Raw genomic sequence first — 20,076 nt, 5'->3', positions numbered from 1 at the left:
TAAAAGTGCGTAACACAAGGGGACTTTTACACCCGTGATGGGCAGCGAGAGGCTGTCAGCTGAGTCAATGGGACTCTTATGTGGAAGCCCCCCCCCCTCGCGCAGGAGACGGGGTTCTCTCTCACTTCTCCGAGGAGAGGAGAGATGCGGAGTTGACGTAGTTCGCGTGGTTTTGTGTGGTGTGGATCGCCAGTCTATTTTGTACCTGGACGTTGCTGCCGTGTTTCGGATGTCATCGATCAGCTGTCGGGGTGTGACAGCGTTGTCCTACTGACTGACAGCGCTCACGTCACAGACAGCTGAGCATTTGACCCTCGCACGTCACAGAGTTTTTCTTTTATTTCCATTCATATTTAGAACAGGTTTGTTTGGCGAATGAAGGACAAGAACCCAGAGTAACAGATCATCTGAAGGGGGGAAGTGTTGTGGACATGTGACTGTCTCCGTGTGGAAGGGCGTTGAATAAAGGTTAGGGAATGGGTGGTAGTAGCCTAGTGGGTAACACACTCGCCTGTGAACCAGAAGACCCAGGTTCAAACCCCACTTACTACCATCGTGTCCCTGAGCAAGACACTTAACCCTGTGTGTCTCCAGGGGGGGGGACTGTCCCTGTAACTGCTGATTGTAAGTCGCTCTGGATAGGGGTGTCTGGTAAATGCTGTAAATGTAAATGTTAAGGAACGGAGACGGGAACAGAGGGAATTTTTTCGGCCGGCATGAACAAGCGGCTCCAGCTCATGCTGCTGAGACGATGAACTGGCCGTGGGCACCAGGTCTGACCTCCAGGTCCCATACAGGACCGAGGCGACCTTTCTCCTGACTGTAAATGAGCATGAATATCTTGTAGAGTTCCTATAAGCGTGTCTTAGCTGGACATGCAACAGCCAGGACGCTAGATGCATTGTAGAATTTCTAAAACACAGACATTCATTCCAAAGTCTAGACTCATGTCTGCCCCGGGCTGGTTAAAACTGGGGACCCTTTGGAATAACAATCATAAACCATTAGCAAATACACTGGGTCCTTGTTGTTTTGCCCCTAACGGCCGTCCGTCCTACAGATTTTGGTTTTATTTTGTTCCTATTCCTCCATAAAAAAACGAAGCCCCGTGTCCCGTGGCGGGAGGCCGCAAATCTTTCACCCCCGTCTCCGCGCGTTACATAAAGCAAGTCAGCGCCGGCGTGGCGTTCAACAAGCCTGCGCTTGTTTACCCTCGAGCGCGGTATAGATTTATCCCTGTTTCGATTTTCAGCTCACGTTACGTTGCCCGGGGTCGTGGTATTTTTATTTATAAAGGAGCCGCATAATGGGCGCCATGCGCGGGGATTTACCATGTAAAGGTGTTACAGTGCGGCTCTGCACAATTAACATATCTGACACACGTGACCGACTGTCTGGATTATGGAATGAATTTGTTTAATCGGTTGTATAAGGGCTCTGGATAAGGGCGTCTGGTAAATGCCGTAAATGTGAATGTAAATGTAGTGCTGGGTGTTTGAAACGTTTCGAAGGTGTGAAATGTTGGAGAACTTCTTCGGTTTCACTCAGTCGATCTCAGCCCAGCTGAGACTCTGCACTTCGAGGTTTTGGGCTGGAATTGGACTCTAAATAGGTGACTGACTACCAGCATATATTGACTTCATTATTCACATACAAGCAGCTACAAAAATGAACAGTTGTCAATTTGTAATATACAAGAACACTGACACAGATCTCAATCTCAAGAAATTAATAGGAAAAACATTTCATGCAACTGTAAAGTCTTCCCGATTGACATAAATAAATCGATAAAATAAGAATGAAACTTGCTTGTGCAGGTGGCATATGGATGGACGCGGGTTTTAATCATCCAGAATGAGGAAGTAGTGTTGTGAGAGCTGTCAATCGCCGGGGCTCCTACCATTTTAAACTCCTCATTAAAGAGTTGAAATTTTATGGAAGTCCTAACTTCTGAACAAGGCCAACGCGTAGCGTGTAAATAAAAATAGTATATTCTCTTAATGCCAGCCACCTCTGAAACTCAGCTTCGTAGATTTCAAATGACTTCAAACAGCTTTCCCAGCCTCTTATCCAACGCGACATGCCTTATCAGTGGTAAGAAAATGATTTGCATAGACGTCCCCTCACGCCTGTGGGCCAAACTGGCCATGTTTGGTATTTTTGGAGCTGATACAGACAGACAAACTTGCATAGTTACACCCAAGCCACAGTATTGGCTTAAAACAGTCTTGTGCCACATTCCTTTGCCATATTTGAACTGTATTTAGTTTGTCCTCCAGACATGAGAAAATGTGGTCTTTAGACACAATCAAGACAGAATATCTTATATTCCTCTTCTCAGGGTTTTCTGTCTTTTTTCCTAAGCATGATTAAAAAAAAACTTCCGGGCCCAATGATCAGGACGTAGCACTACAGGAGAACTGGAACGGAAGGAAGTTTAGAGGTGTGAAATTCCACCTCCGCTCGTCCAGTTCCATCTCCTCAGCCAAGGCTTTATGTTTGTTTTCTGTAGAGTCATTTTTCTCCCACACCATAGCAGGATCATCTGGTAGATGAAAGTGTGTGTCTGCTGAAGTATTCTTTTCAACTTGGATTGCAAGTTCATGTTAGACTTGATCACAGGAAATGGGGATGTGTGTGTGTGTGTGTGTGTGTGTGTGTGTGTGTGTGTGTAATGGCCTACCAGGTGCCACTTAGTGCTGTTGTTGTCTACTATAATTACTGCCACGTGTTTACCATTACCATACAGTACAGGCCAAAAGTTTAGACACACCTTCAAAACAATGAATGAACACATGTGGAGTTATGTACTTAACAAGAAAAGGTGAAATAAGTGAAAACATGTTTTATATTCTAGTTTCTTTGCTCTGATTACTGCTTTGAACACTCTTGGCATTCTCTCGATGAGCTTCAAGAGGTCGTCACCTGAAATGCTTCTCCAACAGTCTTGAAGGAGTTCCCAGAGGTGTTTAGCACTTGTTGGTCCAGCTCACCCCAAACCATCTGGATTGGGTTCAGGTCCGGTGACTGTGGAGACCAGGTCTCCACTTTTTGTTAAGTACATAACTCCACATGTGTTCATTCATAGTTCTGATGCCTTCAGTGAGAATCTACCAACGTAAATGGTCATGAAAATAAAGAAAACACGTTGAATGAGAAGGTGTGTACTGTACTGTATATATGCCTCATCTTCTTCAAATCTCTTGTCTCTTGTGTTTTTTTTTTCTTACCCTGTCACTACAGGTAAAACACGCTTCTCGATGTTGCCCTTGTGCCTTTCGCACCACTTTCCAGTGGTGGCCTGGCGGTTAAGGAAGCGGCCCCCGCAATCAGAAGGTTGCGGGTTTGAATCCCGGACCACTGAGGTACCACAGAGGTGCCACTGATCAAAACACAATACCCACACACTGGTCCCCGGGCGCCTGTCATGGCTGCCCACTGCTCACCAACGGTGATGGTCAAAAGCAAAGGACACATTTTGTTGTGTCCCTGTGTGCTGTTCTGTGTATCACAATGAAAATCACTTTCACTTCACTTTCACTTTTCACTGTCATGCAAATGTGCATCCTGCCTCATCCCCTCTGGCGTGACACTGTGTGTGTGTGTGTGTGTGTATACACACAAGATGAATTCATGAGTCCCATACAGAAAAATGTGTCACTCATGACAGGTACTGTAATTTGTAGAGAAAGTCTTGGTCTATGCCCATTGATACAGCCTAATAGTGTAAAAAAGTAATGTTTGGCATATGTTAAATAGTGACAGCAAGGTATTCTACACTGATATCAAACGTACCAAAATGTACACATTTCATACACAACAGAATCATGGATTTTATTAAAAAGGAAAATTACTCAAATTTAGCAGTTTCCAAACATACAGCAATTGATAGGTTTGTAGCGTGAAAGTGAAGTTATCGTCATTGTCATTCACTGCAGCACAGCACACGGTGACACAACAAAACTTGGAATTTAGCCCATCACCTTGAGCAGTGGGCAGCCATAGAAGGCGCTGTGTTTGGGGACAGTACTTTGCTCAGTGGCATCTTGGCGTTTCGGGATTCCTTCCGATTACGAGTCCGTTTCCTTAGAAAGTGGGTCCTTGGACTAAAACATGACCTCACTGTCTCGACAAGGGGAGTAGTCTCTCTCTCTCTCTCTCTCTCTCTGCCTCGCTAAACTTCCGTCAAGTCTGCATCACACTTCTTTCTGCAGCCCGCACACAGGAGGAGCAAGGAGTCCACGAAACCCATGGGCTCCTAACAAATCGCATTTCAAACCTTCGAGACTGCCCATCATCTTCAGTTCAGCCACTCTCTCCCACTAAAAGGTAATTATATGTCATTATGAACTGTGATGTAATTCATATTAATCATTTCTATAATCGTTCCTATATGTTTCTATTTGACCACACAAAATTTGACCGAAGCAGTTAGTTTCACAATATTAGCCAGCACAAATCCTTCAGTTTAATTACTGTATTAAATAAATCCTCCAGGGCATAAAAACCTGTTTTTATGCTTTATTTGTATTATTACCAATTCAGTCATTGTAAACGTCTTTTAGATGTAGTAATTTAATGTACATTTTGAAAAGTGATATGGATTGGACAGTCAGTATACTGTAGACAGTATACTGTAAAAGCATATTTTGCTTGGTGTTAATGGTAATAACCAAGGAGTAACATCCACATCTAGACAGCAAAATGTCACATTTCAATACGTTTCATTTTCAACCAATACGATTTTAATGAATTTGTGTCTATCTGTCTGGGTTTTATGGCCAGAAGCACAGCACTTTCTATATATGTGGATATTGGAGCTGATTCTATGTTTCCATTATGGCAAAAAAGCACCATGGTTACCTTGCCATTGCCTACTTGTGTGTGTGTGTGTGTGTGTGTGTGTGTGCACGTGCACATGCTGGCCCCGATGTGTGTGAATGCAGACACTGTCCACTGTGCAGACTAGGGCCTGCTCTGTAATAGTTACTCTCTGTTTACTCTCGCCCTAAAGCAGTTCTGGCTCATACACACTGACCACAGCTGGAACACCACGCCACTCATGGACTCACACCTAGCGCACCTCACCTCACCTCAGCTGAATGGAGACACTGTAAAGGGGTTTCCGTACAACGGACCCAGTGTGGCATCAGACATGCGCTGCTCTCGCTGGGACTTCCGTGGACCTTGGCCTACTTGTTAAAATAATTATTCTTGAGATGAAAGATGCAATTTAAATAGTTACATCTAGAAAAAAGCATGCAACTAATAGTAAAATTATGTAATATGAACAGTGCACAGCGATTAGACAGCTGTTGCTGATTTGTTGCGTCAGAAACGGTGAGTCCTTCTGTAATGTGGGTGGAGCGCCGTACGTGTTAGACCACGCCCCTGGGGAGCAACAATCCTCCTGAAGTTAACAAATGCCTATTACTGAGAGGGCAACAGATTTGCAGGTAAAACCAAGCCTTTTGTTTTTAGCTAAATCGTACTTGATGCATTTTTTAACAGGCACGTCATGACTTCCTTGCTTCTTCTGTGTGCATGCCTGCATGTCATCTCTGCAGATATATATTTTGGAGACCCAGCTGGTAAGTAAGAACTTCTGTACCTTTTGTAAATGGTTGAAAATACAGTCCTTAACTGTACATCCTGAAAGGTGTCCTTGGTTAAGTGCATTGAGAGACAAAGGCCATTGTTTCCTTTCCTTCAGGTGAAGACAGCAGCCTCAGTGTGAGCATCCCTGTAGACCAGACGCTGCAGCCACTGCTGGGTGGGAAGGTCGTGGTGCCCTGTTACTTCCGGAAAAACCCAGCGCACGACCCCGTCTCCCCGGCGGGCCTCCCCGCGCTCTACCGCATCAAATGGAGCTTCATCCGCCAGGACAAAGTCTCTGTGGTCCTGGTGGCCTTCGGTGGTGTAGCCTTGGTGGAGCCTGAGTATCTGGACCGGGTCACCCTGGTCAACTACCCCACAATCCTCACCGATGCCACCATGGAGCTGACAGAGCTGAGGTCCAGCGACTCTGGCACCTACCGATGTGAAGTAATGCATGAGACTGAGGACAGCTCTGACTCCGTTGATGTTCGCGTTCAAGGTGGGCTCTTATAAAGTGAAGTGATTGTCACACGTGATACACAGCACACGGTGCACACAGTGAAATTTGTCCTCTGCATTTAACCTATCACCCTGAGTGAGCAGTGGGCAGCCATGACAAGCGCCCGGGGAGCAGTGTGTGGGGACGGTGCTTTGCTCAGTGGCACCTCAGTGGCACCTTTGCGGCTCGGGATTCGAACCGGCAACCTTCTTACTACGGGGCCGCTTCCTTAACCGCTAGGCCTCCACTGCCCCCACGTTGTGGTCAAATTGCAGTTTTGTGACAATGACAAATGTTCACCTACCGCGGTTTTCTCTGCAGGCATTGTGTTTCACTACCGTGCCATCTCCAGCCGCTACACGCTGACGTTTGAGAAGGCCAAGGCGGCCTGCCTCCAGAACAGCGCCGCCATCGCCACTCCCGCTCAGCTGCAGGCAGCCTACGACGACGGCCTCCACCAGTGTGACGCCGGCTGGCTGGCCGACCAGACAGTCAGGTACGTCCGAAGACTGCAATAAGCAAGCGAGACTCAGACTGGTCGTCACGTCTGTCCTGTCATGCCGCTTGCAACAGGTATCCCATTCACGAGCCCCGAGAGCCATGTTATGGGGACAAAGAGGATCTTCCCGGCGTTCGAACCTATGGGGTCAGAGACACGAACGAGACGTACGATGTGTACTGCTTTGCAGAGAAGATGTCAGGTAGTACACAGTCATGATGCAGCCACTGTTGGATGCGTGCATCGTATTTGAACCAACGTGTCCAATGTGTCCTCTCCAGGCAAGGTGTTCTTCTCCATGTCGGTGGAAAAGTTCGCCTTCGTGGAGGCCGCAGAGCAGTGTGCCAAGCTGGGCGCCAAGCTGGCCACCACGGGGCAGCTGTATCTGGCGTGGAAGGCCGGCATGGACGTGTGTGCCGCGGGCTGGCTGGCCGACCGGAGTGTGCGTTACCCGATCAACGTAGCCCGTCCCCAGTGTGGCGGCGGACTTCTGGGCGTTCGGACCGTGTACTTGTACCCAAACCAGACAGGATTTCCCTATCCTGACTCCCGCTACGATGCCGTCTGTTATGAGGGTTTGTCTCTAGACCTTATAGCTAGTAACATGTAAAAAGACATTTCTTTTCCCCGGAAAGCTGCTCACAGTGTTGCCTTTTGCGTGTGTAGAGAGTGAGGAGGAGGCTTCCACTGACGCCACTCTACTCACCGAGCCACCATTCACCGCCACCGACAGCCACTTGACCGTGGACACCGTCACCAGCACCCCTGAACTCTACCCCCGCGACCTCAGCACCGAGGGCGAGGCGCGCGGACAACTGGTCACACACACCCCGGTGGACTCCCTCAGCGCGGAGACGCCCCTGACCCTGCCTCCCACCGACACCTACCCCACATCCATCGCAGAGGAGCAGGTGGCCGCGAGGACCGCCCGGCCAGCCATACGTGCAGCGCTCCCCAGTCCAAATTACACAGCAGGTGAGGATGTTGTCCGGAGGGAAATGAAGGCCATTTTACTTCTGCAACTATTGTACCAAGATTTAATAAGCATTTTAATAAGTCCCTTATTGGGGAGCTTCGTCACTGATCCAGTGATGTATAGGCTGAAATATGTCAGAATGATCTCCGTGACATTATGTTATGTTCGAAACATTCATTACAGCTGAAGAGGTTCACTTTTTTTTTATTAATGTCTAAAAAGAAAAGAAAAGTTAATATATGTTATTAATTTTTTTCCTCACACACTTGATAGGTCAGGCACTATGGATGCTTATATACTGATAGACATCATGCAGGGCATTTAGCAAAGTATAGCACTATTTTGCTAAGCATGCCACAATGTACTGGCTTATTTACATTTACGCAATTTATCAGATGCAACTTAAGAGCAACTTACAATGAGTAGTTACAGGGACAGTCCCCCTGGAGACACTCACGGTTAAGTGTCTTGTGTCTAAAGCATTTTATTTTGCCGTAATTTGGAATGATCTCTGAGAGGGTTTGTCTTCGCAGTTGACCCATATGAGCAACTGAATGAAACTGAGGGCAACACGACCAGCACGGTCCTGGATTTCAACACCACAGTCACTGGTGTTCCAGCGGCAGGTACACAATACACACAGTGACCTCACAAGATGTCTAAACATCAACAGTGCAAATCAACATCATGATACTTCCCAGTGGAGAATATTGCCCAGACCATGGTTCTTAATGTGCTGCGGTATTAACTAATAAAATGAAAATGAGGTTGGAATTAAAGTGGTTCGCTCTTTTCTCTGATTTCTTTCAGCTCATCCCACCAATGTCCCATGCGACATGTCTGGGTCAGGTTCTGGCTCTGGTGATGTGACGTCTGGTGATGGTTCAGCCAGAGGGGATGTGTCTGGGTCAGGCTTGGGTGGCAGTGGGTCAGAAATCGCTGTGAGTTTTGATGGCAGCGGTGAAGTCCTCTCTGGGAGCGGCTCTGCATCTAGTACCTTCCAGGAAGGAACAGACGGAAGCACCATAACCTTCTCCACAGATTTCAGTGCCTCGGGAGACTTCAGTAGCTCTACTACTTCAGGAGATGCCAGTGGTTCTGGAGACATCACACGCCTGGGGGACAGCAGTGGTTCTGGGGGTTTAAGTGGCTCGGGAGACCTTGCTACTTCAGGAGTTGCAAGTGGTTCTGGAGACATCATACGCCTGGGGGACAGCAGTGGTTCTGGGGGTTTAAGTGGCTCGGGAGACCTTGCTACTTCAGGAGTTGCAAGTGGTTCTGGAGACATCATACGCCTGGGGGACAGCAGTGGTTCTGGGGGTTTAAGTGGCTCGGGAGACCTTGCTACTTCAGGAGATGCCAGTGGTTCTGGAGACATCACACGCCTGGGGGACAGCAGTGGTTCTGGGGGTTTAAGTGGCTCGGGAGACCTTGCTACTTCAGGAGTTGCAAGTGGTTCTGGAGACATCATACGCCTGGGGGACAGCAGTGGTTCTGGGGGTTTAAGTGGCTCGGGAGACCTTGCTACTTCAGGAGATGCCAGTGGTTCTGGAGACATCATACGCCTGGGGGACAGCAGTGGTTCTGGGGGTTTAAGTGGCTCGGGAGACCTTGCTACTTCAGGAGATGCAAGTGACTCTGGAGATACCAGAAGTCTTGGTGACAGCAGTGGTTCTGGAGACATCAGTGGTTCGGGTGACTGTCCAGGATCAGGAAGTTTCAGAAGCTGCTTATTGTCCGGGTCCAGTGGTTCTCAATCAGAAGATCTAAGTGGAGACCCCTTGATCATCTCATACGTAAATGAAAATGCCACTGATATCTCTTATGCAGAAGTACAGCAGGAGCTTGGAAGGAGACCTTCATTTTTCAGTGGATCAGGGATGCCCAGTGGTGAGTCCCAAAGCGGGTATGGTTCAGGTCTTCCAGAGATCTCCTTTGTGGATTTACATTTTACTGACCTGAGTGAAAGCGGTTCTGGAGAGGAAAATGAGGTGGCTGGCATTCAGCCGACTGGCTCTGGTGATACCAGCACCTTCCACTCAGGTTTTTCCTCCAGAGAATCAGGTTCTTCTTATGAAGATGTCATTTTCCTGGCCGAGGACGAAATCATTGAGGTGACTGTGAGGCCCAGCGAGCGAGCTGTGCAGGGCAGAGGATCAACAGAAGTCAGCGGGGAGGCCAGTGGACATCCAGTGACACACGCTGCCACACTCTCCACAGACCGTCCCTTGAACTACCCAGACGGCCAGGACATGGAGGAGGTGGAGCCTGCAGGAACCACAGAGGAATCCGTGGTGTTCCCGACAACAGACGCTGGCTTCACAACTGGCACTCCGGCCTCTACTACAACCCCGGCTGTGTCCAGCATCACGACCGCACCCTCCATGCCCCTTCAGGAGCCAAGAGTCATGGAGGAACCCACAACCGACCATGGTATGTAAAAGCCTTACGTAGGGCTAGCTGGTGTGGTAAAGAAAATTATACAGAAGTAACAACGGTTGTTGGCATGTAAGACATGTCAGGTGACTCTGCTGCTTGAAAGGGTTATTTCCAAAAAAAAAAAAACAAAGCTGAAAAGGATGAAGGAATCTACACTGTGGTGACAAGGGCCAACTTGTAAGACGTTTGTCTTCAGCGTTCCTGGTGTTTTCTTATGATAACACTTTATTGTTTATGCTTTTTAAATATTCCAGGGAGAGCCTGAAGTGAATCTAACATGTCATGTCTGTTTTTTGTCGTCGTAACAAGCACATTGAAATTAGGTGCAGTCCCCGTGTCTGAGAGGTTTCTATCGAAGGAGAAACCCATAAGTATATAAATATCAAGAATGAACATAAAAAGAGAAGTCAGCACGCAGTCAGACTGCACACAAAACTTTATGGCACATGAGACAGGACCTTACTGCGCGTGAAATAGAAGAAATAGGAGCTGAATTCTATTAGAGATGAAAATTAAGTGTCATTTCAGTGTCCCGACTGCAACAGGGTAGAAGCTGCAGTTTAACGTCCGCTTGTTCTTGTTTAAATGCTCCTGTATCATCTGACAGTGGCAGTGGTGGCCTAGCGGTTAAGGAAGCGGCCCCGTAATCAGAACGTTGCAGGTTCGAATCCCGATCTGCCAAGGTGCCACTGAGCAAAGCACTGTCCCCACACACTGCTCCCCGGGCGCCTGTCATGGCTGCCCACTGCTCACTCAGGGTGATGGGTTAAATGCAGAGGACAAATTTCACTGTGTGCACTGTGTGCTGTGCTGCTGTGTATCACATGTGACAATCAGTTCACTTTACTTTGACTGTTAGAACAAGTCATGAGCAGGGTGTGAGGAATCTTTTAGGATGTTTTGTTGTTCTCTTGATATACAAATTATATATATAGAGGCAATGCCCTAATTTTAAGGAAAGTCGACCAGCTTTAGTGGCCACCAGAACATACTGGAAAGCTTTCCATCACTGCAGCAGCACGGCACAATCGTTGGCGTGATCATGTGACCTTGTTGCGACTGCAGTGGTGCGGGGCTGCAAGGTGAACTGGAAGGAGTTCATGGGGAGCTGCTACCTGTTCTCACCCGAGCGTGCGAGCTGGATGGACGCCGAGCTGCGGTGCCAGGAACTAGACTCTCATCTGGTCAGCATCGCGTCACAGCAGGAGCAGGACTTCGTCAGCTGTGAGTATGCGGCGTGGGTCTTTGTGCCGGGCCGTCTCTGCGTGCCTCTCTGACTCCAGACCCATCTACCACCCAGCCACCGCTGACGAATACCAGTGGATTGGCCTCAGCGACAGAGACGTGCAGAGCGAGTTCCGCTGGACAGACAGGACCCCGCTGGTCAGTGGATTACAATAATTGCCCTCCTCACAATGCTGATTTTAATTCTCATGAGTAAAGCTTATTAAAAACTGTGACAGAGACAAGTAGGGTAAAGAGTATCAGCTTACAAATCCTGCAGATTCAAAATGGAAATAAAATGTAAAAATGCTAATTACTTTGATAGGTTTACAAGGAAATTACTGGGTTTCCACCTGAGGGCTGTTTCAGACAATGTGCCAAAACATGCTGCATTTAAATATTTAAATGATTTAAAGTGTCTATGCATGTCATAGGTCAAATAATGCATTAATATTTAGAACTGTAATATGTGTAATATTTTTACACTGGCTCAGTAAACGGCCATGAATAGCTATCATGCATTAAAACACCATCACTGATTTTAAAAAACGAATTCATTTTTTCTTATTAATAAAAAGTAAAGTGGTTATCTGGAGCAAAATGGTCTTTATTTTCGAGAGTCATTGAATGCTGGTGTGGAATTTTCTATTGTTTATGGTCGGGCCTGCTCACAGTCTGCTGCTAATCTGATTAACAGCGCTACCAGAACTGGAGACCCAACCAACCAGACTATCTCAACCCCGGAGAGGACTGTGTGGTCATGATATGGCACGAGGGTGGCCAGTGGGATGATATCCCATGCAACTACCATTTGCCCTTCATATGCAAGAGCAGACTCGGTATAAACTTTTCGTTAAGCCGTGGAAAACTTTTGTGTTACAGCTAAAAACGCGACCAAATTTACGATATGATAGGTTCAATATGGCATAAATGCAGGACATGGTATTCATTTGGAATTCATACTGAATTTTACCTGGCAGGGTCACCCCCCTGCTCCTCGCCTCCGGAAGTGGAGGACGCCCGGGTTCTGGGCGGCCCGAAGGACCGTTACGCAGTCGGCTCCATGGTGCGGTACCAGTGTGACCCCGGGTTCACGCAGCGCCACCTGTCTGTGGTGCACTGTCTGCCGAGCGGCCAGTGGGAGGAGCCACAAGTGGAGTGCACAAGAGGTGGGCCTGAGCCGTGCGCGAAACGTAATTACGTCCACCCGGGAACTCACTTTAACTCACTCCGACCTCTCTCCCTCACAGCCGACAATGCCGACACCAGACTGTGGAGATGATTAAAGAAGCGGTCTGACGGAAAAGCGGATCATGCGTAAACTACAAACATTCGTTTCTGTAGTGTGCCTGGTCTTTCTCAAGGGTTACTCTAGGACAGGACTTTTTTGTTTAAGCACTTTAATTGTAATTGTCCTTTTTGTGTTCTACAAGGACCTAAATGGTCTGCATATGTCCATATCACGGCCAACTACTGAGACTGATGTCAATGAGCGAGTGTTTGGGGATTTTCTAAAGTCTGCTCAGAAGATGGTCCACAAACCCTTCCTTGGGTACGGCAGTAGCATTCACCGTCTACAGCTCTATACTATTCCCAGTAGTATTTTGAATTCAATTTTGTCTGTTCGTTGTACAACGTGATCACAGAATGAACAAGTTCTGCAAGTGAGACCAGGAATCTACTTCATTCCCATGCTGACATTAACACTCAGGCTGCATCGCCTTTCCACATTTGCCATTTTTTTGTGTCGCATTTTCAGAACTGGTTCACCTACAGTTAAACTGCACATGTGCATGACCGATTTTGAACCGATTGCCGCTGGAAATTTTTAATCACAGTCACAAGCTTTTTTCAATCGAATGCATTTCCCAGCACACTAAAAAAGAAAATCCTCACGACTCTGATCCCAGTTGATACCTTATATTAAGGGCAGTTTTTTTCCGCATGTAATTTACTGTACCGCACTGTTGTACAGTGAATGCGTGACAAAATGTCAGCAGTATTGGCTTGTCGCGTTGCCGAGTCATGATGCTTTGGAGGTCTCTTGCTGTAATTTGAGATAAGCCCGTCTCTTATATTTCAGAGCCGCATCGGTCTTCATAAAACACACAAGGATGACTGTGTGGGTGCGTGTGGGAGGGGAAGGGGGCTCATGCATTTGTGCGCTGGAGAAAAGTGGAATGTGTGTTACGAACGCAAAGGAAATAAATGTGAACAAATGTGCACCATTCCACGTGTCGTTTGCTCAAAACGTGAGTAGACCACCGAGGCAGAAGCTGCCGAAAAACACAGCACTGTGAGATGATGATGAAGGGTGCCTCCACTTCTCTGTTTTTGATTATTGTTAATAAGACATCAATACGAATATTGACAGATGTACAACATTTACATTTACGGCTTTTATCTGACGCTCCTCTACTACCACCCTCACGATAAGACGTGTTCTTGATTTTGAAGCGAATAAAAATATGAATTTCCACCTCAGGCCATACAGTACCTGCCTTCATCCGGCTCTGGCCCTGACCACCGGACAGCACAAGCGGCTTTTCATGATGCACCCTCTGCCCGAGAGCCCTGCTTGGGCAGCAGGTGTTTGCTCTGTGACCGAAGGAGGGGGATACGGGGCATTAGACCCGCTCTCCACCCATCACGCCCGCTTTTCGGCAGACTGAGCCTGGCTTGTGTGCCTCCCGGAGCCCTTTTGTCCTGCCTGGTCCAGGACGCCTCCTGTGCCCGCTGCTGTCGCCACCTAGTGGCAGGTTGATCAACGACGTCAGAGTATAAAAAGCTGATCAAGATCAAGAGAGAACAGGAAACCTGAAAAGAGTCCTGCAGCTAAAACCAATGTTACTTTTTCTCATTTATTTATCAAGATTTTCAGCATAAAAGTGCATCCATTAATCGAACAAATATCATATTTTCTACAAATAACAATACACAGTACATGATGCTTCCTAAAATAAGTTGCAATGCCTAAAATAATGCATTTTATACTAAGACATTGAATTACAAAAAAAAAAAACGATATATACTGGCAATCGCATGTAAGCTTTGACAGAATCTGTAATTCCAGTTACCTTCGGGGCAGCCATTCACAAAAACACAATGCCACAGATCACAGCATTAAGCGATGAATAGTAGTAGCTGAAGATAAAAAATGTTTTAAAAAAAATAAAAACATAATTAAAGGTTGGATGAGCTATGGCTTTTACGCCTTCTCCTGAGTGGCTTCGTATGAAATAAATGCTAAAAAGTTGTGGGTTTCAGGGCGCGGCAATGCTAAGTGCTCTCGAGGGTCGACTTCCGGTGCAATGGTCGGTTTCCGGCATGATAAGGTGTCCCTGTCACACGATGCCTGCGTTTTGAAGACTTTAAATGACAGGTGTGCTGTCATTGCAGGTCCCTGGCCTCGAGACGTTTTTAAAGGTGCAGTGTGACAGATATTTTAAGCACCCATGGTGACACATCGGGTGACAGCAGCCACGGGTCCAAAGCTCACAAAAAAAAACACAACAATTCATAGTGACAATACACATATACAAAACTACATGCTTACAAACACGAGGGCTGTCAATCAATTTAAAACTGTCAATCTGATTATTACACTCGTCACGACTAATTCTTAAGACTAAAGCTTGCAAGTGTGGGAGAGTGTGGCACTTAACCGTGGAGCAGCTGCGTTAATACGTTAAATACGACACGTTCGTTTCGACGACCGTAATATATATTCTATATTCCGTTTCACCGGAATTCTGCGTGCTGCACCTTTCACGTTTCCCTGTGTCTCGGTGTGCTTTTGGCAAAAGCCTGTCCGTAGAAACGGGCGAAATGTACGTGAACGGGACTAATTACGTCGGTCGTGTTTTAATATGAATAATGGGAAATTGTGATTTCCTTTTAATGCACCAAAAAAAAAAAAAGGCAAAAGCAAGTGTTTTGGTGCTCCGAACAAGCACAAGAACTGTTTCGGTTGAGAAGAGCGCGTCGGTGTTGTTCACCAGTGGGCCCGGTAGCAGTAAACGGCGTGCTTGTGGTGCCGGGGGGGGTGGCCGAGGGTGCGAACCCCGGGCCGCCCCGGGCCGCAGTGCGGCCGAGGCCTGGCGATGGGGTAGCGCAGGCTCCCGTCGGCCAGCCAGCCCGCGTCGCAGCGGTCCAGGCCCAGGAACCTCCAGGCGGCGTACAGCTGGCCGACCTTGGCGATCTCGGCCCCCTGAGCCGCGCACGCCCGCGCCGCCTCGGTGAAGTTCAGCGGGCGGGACTGCTGCAGGAAGTACACGCCGCCTGAAACAAAAAGACGGCCCGGTAACCTATCTGTTTTCTCTGGCTTTTTGTTAAAGTCCTAGACCCTCATTTCACTTCACTTTGACGCAGTGTCAATTATAACGTCCAGTTTATCACAGAGTCCCCCTGTTAGACAAAGTTAAATTCACCAGTTAGGCTGTCCTAGTTAGGGTACCGGGCCACTGTAGCACCAATATACCACCATAACCACATATTTCAGTATCGGTCGTACAGTGCCACCGCTGCTTCTGTTTGTTTTCTCCGAGACACGGAATCAAGCGTCCAGACTACTGGCAGACCCCAGTGATCAGACCAGCAAATAAATCCTGGTTCCTGACAACTGCTTAACAAGGACAAAACATGAAACGAACCAGAGGGTCACCACAGCCACCACCACCGTTACAACTACAGCTTCAGGGATCTTCAAATGGACCAGTAACATCATTACGGACACGTAATCTAGACCATGACACTGACTACATCCTGGACTTCTCCAACCCTACAACTGTAGGACTTATTATTATATCATCCCCAACCCTGCACTGACACCATTTGCAGGCTCACTCTACCCCGGAAGGGGGTCCCTCTCTGTATCACTCCTTCCCAACGTTTCTTCCCACCTTTTTCTTCTCTCTCCTAGAGTTTTTTTGTGTGGAGTTTTTCCTTGTGTGCAGAAGGATCATGTGTGGGGGGTGTCAACTGTAGGGCCTATCAAAGCCCATTGAGACATACTGTATGTGATTTTGGGCTGTATAAGAAATAAATGTTGTTGTTGTTGTTGTAAGCCGGGAAGTGGCGGCACGTCGAACGGCGTGATTTTGTCACCTCTGAGAGCCGACGCGAAACAGAAGGCATCATAGCGGTCCAGGCGCCGGTGGCGTGAGCCGTAGCTGCGCAGGCCAGGGGCCAAGTCCACCCCGCCGCAGGCCTCCCGGGGCGTGGAGACCGGGTACTGCGCCGTGCCGTCGGCCAGCCAGCCCGCGTTGCACCAGTCCAGCCCGTCCTCCCACGCCGCGAAGAGCTGCTCGAAGGTGGCCAGCGCGGCCCCCTGCTCCTCACAGGCCCGCTTGGCCTCCAGGAAGTTCAGACGATAGCGTCCCCTGGGGGAATAGTAAGGGAACACCACCCCTAGGTGGCGGGGCTCCAGATTACGTCAGCTTTCTCTCGGATTTCCTTGCGCGTTTGACCGCGAAAGTGACATCACTGTCACAGGCGGAACCGAAGTGCACATAGTTTACAGACGCCGTCACTGCACGTCCCATCTGCACAAATTCACCAACATGGGAAGAGCCTCGAGGGGCTAAAGGGGTCAAGGTGCTGCAGCACTCCAGATGTTTAATGGTGTGACTGTCAAGGACCCTTACAGCTGAATCAAAGACGTCCCACTACACAGTGACGCCCGTTGAAACAGCAACCTCTGCTCACAGATATCATGTTATTTGAGGGGTTTTGCGGCCATGATTGTACATTTTATATCTTTGAAAAGAACTGACCTGAGAAACTCAGGTTATTGTTGGATCGAGTTCAGGGCTTTTATGCCGCTGCTAAAACGGTTGCCAGTTCCGCTTATTGTAAGCGAATATTTTATTCTTTTTTTTTCATTTTATCAAACATCGTTTATTGTGGTAGAACCCGACTAAATTGAAGCCACAGGCACCCCTGTCATCCAAAATGTAGGTGGCTTATTTTGGGGCTCCGTACCTCGGAACTCCAGCTCCACCGTGACGCTCTCGTCCTCCAGCCCATCGATGACCTCGCAGCGGTAGCGGCCCGTGTCGTCCGCCGTCAGCGCGCTGATGACCAGGGACGCGTCGCCCGGCGCGTCTCGGCGGAGGCGCACGCGTCCCCGGAAGTCGCCGTAGGTGCGGTGGCGCTGTCCGAGGGCCACCACGACGCCTTCCTCCGGGCCGCCGCCGTCCGTGGGCTGCCAGAACCACTTGACCCGGGTCCGCCGGGGCGAGCTGAGCTCGGGCTCGTAGCGGTAGTGACACGGCAGGGTGACACTGCTGCCCTGCACGGCGGACACCAAGACACTCGGGCTCTCCACGTGGAGGCGCACGCCCCTGAAATGAACTAAAACGCACTCAAATTATATCCAAAATTCAAAGGTGCACACTTACATCACATAATCATTGCACTACATTGTACATATCCAACTGTGTGTGTGTGTGTGTATGTATATATATATATATATATATATACACACATATATACAGTTGAATATGTAATATATATATATATATATATATATATACACACACACACACACACACATATATATATATACATATATATACACATATATATACATATATATACACATATATATACATACATATACATATATATATCCATTGCATATACACATTTGTAGAATTCTGATTATACACTTTTTTATACATATTTTTTTTTATGCATATTATTACATACTACTTGTACATCCATCTATAAATATTATTCAGTGTCTTCCTGTACATATCACCTTATGTATACTCATAACTTATTTTACCTTCATCCTGCACTTGCTGCTTATTGCACTTCTGGTTAGACCTAAACTGCATTTCGCTGACCTGTACTCGTACATGTGTAATGACAATAAAGTTTAATCTAATCTAATTTTATATTTTCGTCGCATCGATTATTAACCCCTGCTGCACAACAACGAAAATTATTTTCTTTCTTCTTCTTCTTCTTCTTCTTATTATTATTATTATCTTATCAGAAGTTATTAAAAGCCCTTAATAAAAAAAAAAGAAGCTCTCATGGCTAAAAAGGGAACAAAATTAGCCTTACGTACTCTCGCCATTGCCGCCGCCGTCGGCGACGTCCTGGTAGAAGAAGGCGCCGCCTCGGCGGCCGGACGCGCGGCAGCGGCCGAGCAGGTGCAGTTGCAGGCCCACGGCCACCAGGAGGCGACAGATCCACATCGTTTCCAGCGCCGCGGGGTTTTTATTTTTATTTTATCCGAGGCACGCTGGTGAAAGACGGAAAAGAAGCCGTCCGACTGTCAAGGATGACGATCGCGACGAAGTGAAGCGCCAGCAGCGGTAAAAAGAGGATCGGGATGTTTTAACACGTTTTTTTTTTTTTACACGTAAAGAGAACAATCGTCGCATTTTAAATCACTTTTATACTTGTTTTTTTTTTTTTCTATTAACCAACACGTACTTTTTTTCTGAACTTCGGCAGCCGTCCAACGTGGAGATGTGTGTTCTTCTGCCCGGTGAATAAGCCGAGGACTCCCGGCGGGCGCAGCGCGTCCGTCGCTCCTGCTGCTCCGTCGCGGCGGAGTGGCGCACGCAGCGCGCCGCCCGTTCCCTTTTTATTGATATTTCGGCGAGAATAACGGGCGGGTGACGTCACCAGCGCCAGGCATCCCCTTTGATCTCGGCCGCTCTCCTCGTCCCTTTTGTCAGACTTTTCGCGGGCACCCTTTCCTGCCCTTGTCCGTCCAGTAGACGGATTAATAACACATTATAAAGTATATTTCTTTTTGTTTGTTTTTTCAGTAGTGGTATTATTTATGAATGAGAGTAATGGAAAAATTAATTCTCCCAGTTGTCCCACCACCGCACCAGGGGGTTGGATTAGGTTTATCAGTTCACTTAGGAAATATAAAATGTGGATTACTGAAATGAAAACGCGTGGCTCTCCTTGGTGTGTGTGGCCTAACGTCTAACGACGCATTCATGCATTTCACTTTTAGGCCTTTGACCTGCAGTGTGTCCCACCCCACCCAACTCCCCAGTTTCCCATGCAGGAAAGAGCAGAGGGTGCTGGGGATAGGGGAACAGATGTGTGTGTGTGTGGGATGGCATGGAAGTCCAATTCAGTCACCTGTCGCACAGACACGTACAGCAGGACGTCTGGAACCTTCCTAAAGTCCACGTTTGCGCCATTTGTACGGGTCGTTAGGGCACGTGCGGGACCTGTCACCTCCAGTGAAGGTGGGTGACCACCTTGCGACCCAGCTCTGCCAGGCATACCTGAGCCAGTGGCCCACACATTCCCTGGCTGACCTCACTCCCTGCGGGCAGCCCTGTTTCCACTTGCAAGTGCAATTTTAGTAAAAGGCGTTATTTTTGTCGCAAATGTTGTCTTTGACAGAGCAGCGAGGAGGAAAAGGCTGTTTTGCTGGCCTTGGGAAAAGCAGGATGTCGGATTAACACCACCGACCTCTTTCTAGCAAACCCATGACCCCCAGTCGGCTTTCCCAAACGTCCACTGGCTGTAGGGCCATTAGAGGCGCGTTTGAAGATGGCTGTCACTCGGTCCCCGAGCCGGAGATGAAAGCTGCTGCCCGAGGTTACAAATACCAACCTGGGGGCGGGGGGGAGGTATAATTCCCGCTCTTAACAAAAGGTTAAGGAAGGAGGATTTTCTTAAAAGGTTCTATTAAAGGGTAGAGATGAGTTCTATTCGGTTGGAGTAACAGGAACAACAAGGCTGCAGGTTCAGGCCTCCAGTCCTCCACGAAAATGCAAGTGAAGAAATAATTACAGTACAAAGAGGGGCATTTAATCATTACGGATAATATTTCACACACAAAAAAGAAAGGCA

General features: G+C 47.8%; 2 protein-coding genes across 3 annotated transcripts; one reads left to right on the top strand and one right to left on the bottom strand.

The window, feature by feature from the left end:
• The first annotated feature begins 4,224 nt into the window (after positions 1 to 4,224).
• acanb (aggrecan b) lies at positions 4,225 to 13,337 on the top strand. Its single transcript, XM_028958483.1, has 14 exons — positions 4,225 to 4,329; positions 5,512 to 5,591; positions 5,714 to 6,097; positions 6,419 to 6,593; positions 6,671 to 6,798; positions 6,878 to 7,171; positions 7,263 to 7,571; positions 8,106 to 8,198; positions 8,383 to 10,005; positions 11,077 to 11,235; positions 11,312 to 11,394; positions 11,933 to 12,074; positions 12,216 to 12,404; positions 12,486 to 13,337. The coding sequence occupies exons 2-14, from the start codon at positions 5,519 to 5,521 to the stop codon at positions 12,515 to 12,517; spliced, it is 3,684 nt and encodes a 1,227-aa protein (XP_028814316.1). The 5' UTR covers positions 4,225 to 4,329; positions 5,512 to 5,518; the 3' UTR covers positions 12,518 to 13,337.
• A 791-nt stretch (positions 13,338 to 14,128) lies between these two features.
• hapln3 (hyaluronan and proteoglycan link protein 3) lies at positions 14,129 to 18,805 on the bottom strand. Of its 2 annotated transcripts, none has more exons than XM_028958440.1 (5): positions 18,685 to 18,805; positions 18,314 to 18,490; positions 17,218 to 17,589; positions 16,342 to 16,644; positions 14,129 to 15,516 (listed from the first exon to the last, which is right to left on the bottom strand). In XM_028958440.1, exons 2-5 carry the CDS (start codon positions 18,441 to 18,443, stop codon positions 15,230 to 15,232), a joined length of 1,092 nt encoding a protein of 363 aa, XP_028814273.1. In that variant the 5' UTR covers positions 18,444 to 18,490; positions 18,685 to 18,805; the 3' UTR covers positions 14,129 to 15,229. The 2 variants fall into 2 exon arrangements, with proteins under 2 accessions (XP_028814273.1, XP_028814274.1); XM_028958441.1 differs by having other exon boundaries at positions 18,314 to 18,520; positions 18,685 to 18,799.
• Positions 18,806 to 20,076: the final 1,271 nt, after the last annotated feature.

The sequence above is a fragment of the Denticeps clupeoides genome, chromosome 17 (assembly GCF_900700375.1).
Source record: "Denticeps clupeoides chromosome 17, fDenClu1.1, whole genome shotgun sequence".
Classification (NCBI taxonomy): Eukaryota; Metazoa; Chordata; class Actinopteri; order Clupeiformes; family Denticipitidae; genus Denticeps; species Denticeps clupeoides.
This window is presented reverse-complemented; position numbering and strand designations above follow the sequence as displayed.

Bases quoted from the DNA above. Each gene is read 5' to 3' on its own strand.
- acanb (XM_028958483.1), top strand. From the start codon at position 5,519: ATGACTTCCTTGCTTCTTCTGTGTGCATGCCTGCATGTCATCTCTGCA. The intron at 6,098-6,418 runs GTGGGCTCTTAT...TTTTCTCTGCAG, and splicing joins CGTTGATGTTCGCGTTCAAG to GCATTGTGTTTCACTACCGT. The intron at 12,405-12,485 runs GTGGGCCTGAGC...TCTCCCTCACAG, and splicing joins ACAAGTGGAGTGCACAAGAG to CCGACAATGCCGACACCAGA.
- hapln3 (XM_028958440.1), bottom strand. From the start codon at position 18,443: ATGTGGATCTGTCGCCTCCTGGTGGCCGTGGGCCTGCAACTGCACCTG. The intron at 16,645-17,217 runs GTACGGAGCCCC...CCCGCCACCTAG, and splicing joins GGTGGAGCTGGAGTTCCGAG to GGGTGGTGTTCCCTTACTAT. The intron at 15,517-16,341 runs GTGACAAAATCA...TTTTTGTTTCAG, and splicing joins TTTCGCGTCGGCTCTCAGAG to GCGGCGTGTACTTCCTGCAG.